The sequence below is a fragment of the Rhagoletis pomonella genome, unplaced genomic scaffold (genome assembly GCF_013731165.1).
Source record: "Rhagoletis pomonella isolate Grant_MI unplaced genomic scaffold, Rhpom_1.0 Rhpom_scaffold_00002, whole genome shotgun sequence".
NCBI lineage: Eukaryota > Metazoa > Arthropoda > Insecta > Diptera > Tephritidae > Rhagoletis > Rhagoletis pomonella.
Window position 1 is genome coordinate 56568125 of NW_023458556.1, and position 7937 is coordinate 56576061.

At 40.0% G+C, this 7937-nt stretch overlaps 2 protein-coding genes across 2 annotated transcripts; one reads left to right on the forward strand and one right to left on the reverse strand.

Moving 5' to 3' along the window:
- The first annotated feature begins 221 nt into the window (after positions 1-221).
- LOC118733840 (IWS1-like protein) lies at positions 222-3846 on the forward strand. Its single transcript, XM_036463424.1, is given in 7 exon segments — positions 222-391; positions 479-1981; positions 2057-2219; positions 2297-2660; positions 2723-3118; positions 3120-3134; positions 3203-3846. Coding segments are annotated over 7 exon segments (2583 nt in total). The 5' UTR covers positions 222-372; the 3' UTR covers positions 3326-3846.
- Positions 3847-3893: 47 nt separating this feature from the next.
- Positions 3894-6459, reverse strand: LOC118733841 (dynactin subunit 4). The gene is made up of 7 exons (XM_036463425.1): positions 6086-6459; positions 5870-6015; positions 5686-5816; positions 5466-5620; positions 5075-5237; positions 4404-5004; positions 3894-4341 (listed from the first exon to the last, which is right to left on the reverse strand). The coding sequence occupies exons 1-7, from the start codon at positions 6212-6214 to the stop codon at positions 4143-4145; spliced, it is 1524 nt and encodes a 507-aa protein (XP_036319318.1). The 5' UTR covers positions 6215-6459; the 3' UTR covers positions 3894-4142.
- Positions 6460-7937: the final 1478 nt, after the last annotated feature.

Here is a 7937-nt window from a genome sequence, read left to right on the forward strand (position 1 = left end):
TGAAATTGGTTTTTAATTGCTTAAAATAAGTACGAAAGCCAAAAATATATTTACTTTCTTTCACATTCAATTTATTAGTATTATTATTTTCGATCACATGAAGAAATGATAAAAAAAAAATCGCATACCATATAAAGTGGCATACCATAAATTGAAGCGTGTTGCTGCAAGTGCGTCAAACACATTTATCGATTATGTACTCGACTGACGGGTCCATATCTAACAATAATTTTATAATTGTTTGTGTCAAAAAGCGTAAATTTTCAGGTCTAGGGTTTAGTTAAAAATAACGTGGGTTTACTGGGATCGCATCAGTATTTTAGGCTTAATCCGTTTTATTCGGTGTAGCCACTGCAGAATTTATTTGTAACTATGGAAAGCACACAAAACGGTAAGGACGATGTTCCAAAAAGTCTACAGCAAGAGTGAGGTTAGGGTGTATTTAACAAAAGTTTACATATTTCGATGAAATTTCCAGATATAGAAGTTAGTGAAAAAGGTTCTGATGCAAACGCAGTTGCCGAGGTTTCACTCGACACTTCAGCAGCACTACCCGAAAAGCCACAACTTATAGAAGATGATACAACTGTTGCTACTCAGGAAAATGAAGGCGAAGAAACCAACGTTAAAGCAATCGATGAGGTAACTGAAGGCGAAGAAGCCAACGTTAAAGTAATCGATGAGGAAAACCATTTAAGCAATGAGGAGGGTAGTAAAAGCCCCACCATTGTTAATGTTGAAAAGACTGCTGATGACTCAAGGAAATCGCCATCAAAGTCACGCTCACAAAGCCCACAAGCACCAGCATCACCGGCCAAAGTTGATATCACAGGTGAAAACGTGGAAAAAGAAATTGTTAATGGAGATGTTAGCGCTAGACCAAAAAGTCGTAGTCGTAGTACCAGTCCAAGTGAAAAAGTTGAACTTGGTGATGTAAGTAAAGAAAGCAATAGGAGTAGTCGTAGTCGCAGTCGTAGTTTGAGCCCTGCATCTGGAGATGGCAATGCAAAAGATGAAATAAAGAAATCTGCAGATAAACGTAGAAATAGCGCATCGGGAGAACATTCTAGATCACGCAGTGGCTCAGTTCGTTCAGGTCGCTCTCGAAGCGGCTCACGACGTTCTCGCAATGGTTCTGCACGCTCAAGAAGTGGTTCAAAAAGATCTCGCAGTGGATCGCATCGTTCCCGCAGTGGTTCTGTTCTTTCAAAAAGTGGATCCAAACGATCACGTAGTGGATCTGCACGATCGAAGAGTGGTTCGAAAAGGTCCCGTAGTGGTTCACGTCGTTCCCGTAGCGGTTCTATACGATCCGGAAGTGGATCAAGACGTTCACGAAGTGGCTCCCGCCGCTCTCGTAGCGGATCCGTTCGTTCACGAAGTGGATCTGTGCGATCGCGAAGTGGATCCAGGCGTTCGCGAAGTGGGTCAAGGCGTTCGCGAAGTGGCTCCCATCGCTCTCGTAGTGGATCAGTGCGATCGCGAAGTGGATCCAGGCGTTCGAGAAGTGGCTCTAGACGTTCACGCAGCGGATCTAGACGTTCCCGCAGTGGATCTAGACGTTCCCGCAGTGGATCTAGACGCTCATGGAGTGGTTCAAGGCGATCCCGGAGTGGTTCAAGTCGTTCACGTAGTGGTTCTAGACGTTCCAGGAGTGGCTCAAGACGTTCTCATAGCGGTTCGGCTCGCTCTCGCAGTAGATCAAGACGTTCACGAAGTGGATCCGGCAGGTCTCGTAGCGGCTCGCGGCGGTCTCATAGTGGCTCTCGGCGTTCTCGCAGCCGTTCACCAAGGTCTCGAAGTCGTTCTGGTGGCCGTAGTAGCCGAAGCCACAGTCGCAGCATCTCAAAGTCCAGATCTAGATCTCGATCAGGATCGGTTGCACGCTCTAGGTCAAAATCTGGTAGTCGCTCAAGGTCAGGCTCAGGGTCGCCTACATTAAAAAAAGGAAGAAAGAGAAATATCTTAAGTGATTCCGAAGGTTTGTACATACATACATATTTCGTTTTTGAAACTGAACATTTCCAAAATTTAAAAAAATCTATATACAATTCAGATGAAGGGCCTTCGTCTACCACTAAGAGAGCAAAAATAACTGACACCGACAATGAGGACGAAGAAGAAAAGGACGAAGTTGCAAAGGGGGACAAGGATTCTGAGCAGAAAAAAGGGGAGGACAGTTCAGATGATGAAAATATTCCGATTGACGATAGGCGAGAGTACGTACATTCATATATAATGAGTAAATTTATGTTCACATTTACTTTTATTACAAAAAATGCTTGTAAATTTTCAGAAATGATAATTTTATATCAGACTTTGATGCCATGTTACTACGAAAGAAGGAAGAAAAGCGTGTGCGTCGTCGCAAACGTGATATCAGCTTGATAAACGACAATGACGACCTGATTGATCAGTTGATCGTAGGTATGAAAAACGCAGCCGATGAAGACCGACACTTGAACATGGAGGGTAGACCAGCGGTCAAAAAGATCTCAATGCTGAAAGTGGTCATGTCACAGCTTATTAAGAAGGATTTGCAATTAGCGTTTTTGGAGCATAATATATTGAATGTGCTTACTGATTGGTTGGCACCACTACCAAACAGAAGCTTACCTTGTATGCAAATACGCGACAACATTTTGAGACTACTGGCCGACGTGAGTCCTAGATTGTTGCTCATGCATTTGAATGTATACTTATTTAAGTGCAATTATTTTAGTTTCCCACTATTGACAAAACTTACTTGAAACAATCGGGAATAGGAAAGGCTGTCATGTATTTATATAAGCATCCACAGGAAACAAAATCAAATCGAGATCGTGCAGGCCGTTTAATATCCGAATGGGCTCGACCGATTTTCAATTTGAGCTGCGATTTCAAAGCAATGTCGAAGGAAGAACGACAAGAAAGAGATTTAGCACAGATGCCGCGTCGCCAAAAATCACCTGAACCCCAGCCAACTGCATCCACCAGCAAGAAGAGGGGCTTGAATTCGGCTTTTGCGAACTCGGACGAAACACCATTAAGACCTGGAGACAAAGGATGGGTGGCGCGTGCACGAGTGCCTCTGCCATCCAATAAAGATTATGTCGTACGCCCGAAATCAACTGTTGAGGGGGGAAATATCGTCGGTATGTTATCGCTTTAGAGTAAACCAAAGTGTATATAAAATAAAATCGACTTTAAACTTTAATTGCAGTCGACAAAACGTAAGCCTAATCGCTTCGAAAAGCACATGAAAAAGTTTTTGGACGCAAAACGTTTGAAATCATCGCGGCGCGCTGTGGAAATTTCTATAGAAGGACGAAAAATGGCACTTTAATTTAAGTTGGGTGGACTTCTCCTGGTGGATCTTATTGAAATGATAGAAAATCTGCTACAAACCAAACAATGAATTGTGTGTCCCTTGTAAATTCAATTATACTTGTTCTTATCTGTATATCCCTAATGCTAACTACACTGAAAATTAAAAAGGAAGGCAGTAGCATGTGCTACCGAAGCGAGTCGAAATCATAACCCGCCATGGACAGTCACATTTTCTACAAATATGTGAAAGTTGTATTCTCTTACAATAACAAAAAGCGGCATATATGTTTGTATACATGATATCCGTGTCCATGATTCAATAATAAAAGGTTTGGTCAGAAATCAGCTTTCTCGTGTGTGCAACCTTCTGTAAGAAAGTCTAAACACTAATGTCACTAGTGGGCCAACCTTAATTATTTAATCATGATCCGTGTCGACGCTGAATATGTATAAAAAAAAACATTTTGGAGCTGCCCATGATTATAATGTATGAGCATCGTGGTTGAAGAAAATAAATAAATCAATTTAAAGTACATATATAGTTTTGTGTTTCCTTTAAAAATAAATCTACGTTTTTTTTTTATTTTTTTATTTTAGCATAAGTTGGATTATCACTTTGAAGCAGCATGCATAAATGTGCATTAAATGTGTACTGTACCAAAGCCCACGGCCCTTGTTATTGATACAGCGAAAATAAAATTAAGCCGCTAAATCATCACTGTTATACATAACTAAACAGTTTGCGATAATTCTAAACATTAAAAGCACAAGTTTCGTTATACATTAAAAAATTAGATATTCGTATTTCCTTCATTAAAATAAATAGTAATAATTTAATTGGCGACGATCGGGCCGGCATCGATAAACACACGCGCGTTCAAGGTATGAGAAGTTGGTGCATTGGTCACTGTGTTTACATAAGTGTATTCCATTGTGAAACCAACTTTAACAAGTTCGCCAACTTTCAATGATTCATCAGTAGTGAAGTTCAGACGAATTGACGCTTTATTTGATTTACGCCAAATTATAAATCTGCAAATAAAACCAAAATACACATATATGTCTAGATTTATATTCATATTTCAGCAGTTTACTCTGGCTCCTCTCGAGGTGTTTCCACATCTTCATCGAATTCTGTGGAGTCGTCACGCTGATTAAGCACAAATGTCATCTCACTAGTGTCTAATTTGGCGTTGGTCTTCTCCTTCACTAAGCGTGGATCTTCTATCAGCGAAGTTTGTCTCGAAAGTGTAGTGCTTGTCAGTGATGGCGAACTCGTTATTGATTTCAGCGATTCTGCAGCAGCACTGGTTGCCGTGGTTTCCTTTATTTTGCATGCGAGCTTAAACTCTTCTATCATATCTAGCTCCTGAGTATGATTCGGTAGTTCTTTAATTTTAATCGACATATCATGCATTGTTGGGTTAGTAAGTTTAAGAGTTATTGAGCTCGATTTTCCGGCATACAACAGCTGGTCAGTTCGGACGAGTAAAACGTCAGGTACGTGGTAATTAGCGAAAAGTTGTATACGATATTTAACGGATGTAGGGTGGTATTCTGGTTTAATGACATTATGTTCACACTGGCGGCATCGCAATGAACGTTTAATCCAAAGAATTCTACGTTGTGGATATAGCTTGTCGATTGTGAAAGGCTGATCGGACGGTTGGCCATGACGTTGCTTAATATTACTCACTACGAGAATCAATTGGCGGTTAAAAAATGTTTACATGTTTATTCTTCAGAAATGTAACTTTTGGTTTACCGTTTCTGAGATTTAATGGTTGCGTAAAGACCTCATCAGGTAGCTCCTCAAGTTCTTCAGTGGCAACTGATGGTGAGATATTTACCGGCTTTGCCTTTTGAGTATTTTTATCTGGCCAGCCAATTTGGCGGCGTATCATCGAAACAGTCAGACCCGTGCGATCCTGAGGCGAGCAAGTATAATTTATTATGATTAACCAATTTTCAAATTTATAGCAAGCACCCTTTTTCGGAAATGCATCAATAAAAAGTATCAGTTATCGCAATTCTTAAAGTATATTTGATGGAAATGTCAGATATGAGCAACCACGGGTCAATGACGATTTGGAACATTTTCATTCATGCATTTCGCAATAGGGGCATTTCAACTTTGCTTCTGCTTGTTTACATACGGTCAGACTTGGAAATTTATGTGCCTTGGGTGTTTTACGTCTTAAGTATTCCTGCTTTTCTTGCTTGTCTTGCAAGACGACAGCTTGGTAGTATTCCAACAGCGCATTGAAGCGTGTCTGGTAAGAACAATCATTTTCCGGCCAAGCTCCAGTCGCTTACGGTAGAACAGTATGTAATTATGTATGAGCAACGTTCGGGAGTATTAGGGGCATTACTTACCAACAGATTGATCAGGAATGCCCACATCACGGGACGTCCACCGACAACCAAGGCATGAGAGATAATACATTTTCTTCGTTACAACCTTTCCTCCATCTCCTTCACTCTCTTTAGGAGCTTCATCAGATTTCCTGTACCAAATTTAATATAAGTTTTTAACTACAAACAAAAAAATGATTCTTACTTGGGAACCACAACCATGGTGGCTCTTGCGGACAAAGTATGTTGACAACATGGACAATTAAAGCAATTGGTGCAACAATTCTTTTTATGCTTTGCTTCCGACGAGGGTATGTTCTCCAAGCAATTGGAGCAAAAATGCGAATCAACCTGATGCATTATAGGATACGAAATCGAATGAAATTTAGATGTCAACGTAAAAGGGCAACATATTACTCACTTCGTGGCAGACGCAAAAACCACACCTTAGCTTCAAACAGTGTCGACAGAAAAAGAGTTTAGTTATTGGATTCACAAGACCACAGGTGCAAGCGTAGGTCACCACACTCTTTTGCATAAAATTTGCCATTTTACTGCAAAACGTTTATAATTTCCACTAAACTACTGGAGCAAATCTATCCCAAATGGCAATTTAGGTATTTTGGAAAAAACATCGATGCATACAATATATCGATGTTTTGCTTTCGACAATTCTAGTACATTAAACAACCATTAAAGATTTTCAATTATGTATGCAAAATAGAAAAGTTTGACCAAAAAATTTAAAAATCTTTAAAAGTTCCTTTAGAAACATTTGTATTTAGCTAGTAATTAGCCTGAAACTAATGCCTGAAAAATTAAATGCAAATCGGTGCTCCGATTTTCATCGAATTCAAGATAAACATCGATATATTTTTTCCACAGACATTTTATGACAAATAAATGGCGTTGACTGCACCGATTAACTGTAGGGCTGCCAAGGCGTTAATTCTGCCACTACGAAAATGTACTCCCATACCATGAACGAAAGACACAAGGGCCCGTAGTCATAGTCAAAATAAAGTCGACTTTAAAGTTAGTTGCAGCTTTTTGACATAATTTTCAATGGGATATCTGTCAAAAAAGCTGCAACTAACTTTAAAGTCGACTTTATTTTGACTATGACTACGAGCCAGCATCACGTAAGAACAAGAGAGTGAAAAAAGTCGAATTTTTTTAGCGGGTTCTACGCCATCTTGTTTCACTGGAAAACGAGCGAAAAGTAAACAAAGCAAAGAAAACAACGAAAACCAAAATTAGCCAAAATTATTGTCAGCCACTTTAAACGCACAATTTAGGTAAAATTATGCAACAAAATGCTTTATGTGTTGTCATGTTGAATTAACTCTTCTTTACTTGAATAAAAGTGTAAAATAGTGGTGCTTGTGATGTAAACAAACGCTCAGCTGACGAACCCGCTTTCGCAAACTTTTTTCTCAAAACCAGTTAAGGCCCGTCCACATACAACTTTGGCGTTGCGTCGGCGCTGGCGTCGATTTGACAGCAGCGCGAGTAACGCCCGTGCTTGCTACAATGAACGCTTAGCAGAGAATACTTTGGTCACTAAATTAACATACTAGCGGCAGAAAAACCAAAATTTTACATCAATAATTGCATTAAAAAATTTATTTCTTGCCCGCAATTGATTAAAAATGAAAATTGAATCACATAATTTTGATTATTTGGAACAGCTGACGAATGACGCGCGCGAAAAGTTGAGAGTTGGTCATCTTTCTGCGTTGTGTTGGCGTTGGCGTTGCCCAACTTTGGTTATGTGGAGACTTTCATATAAATGCATGTATTCATAGTCAGCTGTCGAAGCGACGCCAACGCCAACGCAACGCCAAAGTTGTATGTAAACGGGCCTTTACAAATACAACGTCGCGTTCTTACGTGATCTTGTATTTTTGGTTCATGGTTTCCGCCGGTGAAAACTTCGATAAATATTAGAGAAGGCACCGATTCGTTCGTCATTCGCATGGTAATTCGATCTGAATTACCTACAAATGAGGTAATTCGCCCTCAAAATTTTGTACGGCGAATTACGTAATTCGGAAGGTAGTTGGCAAGGCGAATGACGAATGGGAGAGCGTATTACGAATGAGGGAGCGAATTACGTAGCGTGGAAACGCCGTATTAGATAATTATTGACAGTCGCAAAAGCTTATATTACATTTACATTGAACCCAAATGCGTCATTTGGGGGAGAAAACATAAATGCGAAGCCAAATTACGCATTTCCCCATACAAATTCGCATTTCTAAAATCACGCA

What these genes read in the sequence shown, in the direction of transcription:
- LOC118733841 (XM_036463425.1), bottom strand. Translation starts at nt 6,214, where the DNA reads ATGGCAAATTTTATGCAAAAGAGTGTGGTGACCTACGCTTGCACCTGT. An exon ending in ACCATGGTTGTGGTTCCCAA is followed by an intron (nt 5,817 to 5,869) that starts GTAAGAATCATT and finishes AATTTGGTACAG; the next exon opens with GAAATCTGATGAAGCTCCTA. An exon ending in ACACCTCGAGAGGAGCCAGA is followed by an intron (nt 4,342 to 4,403) that starts GTAAACTGCTGA and finishes TTTTATTTGCAG; the next exon opens with ATTTATAATTTGGCGTAAAT.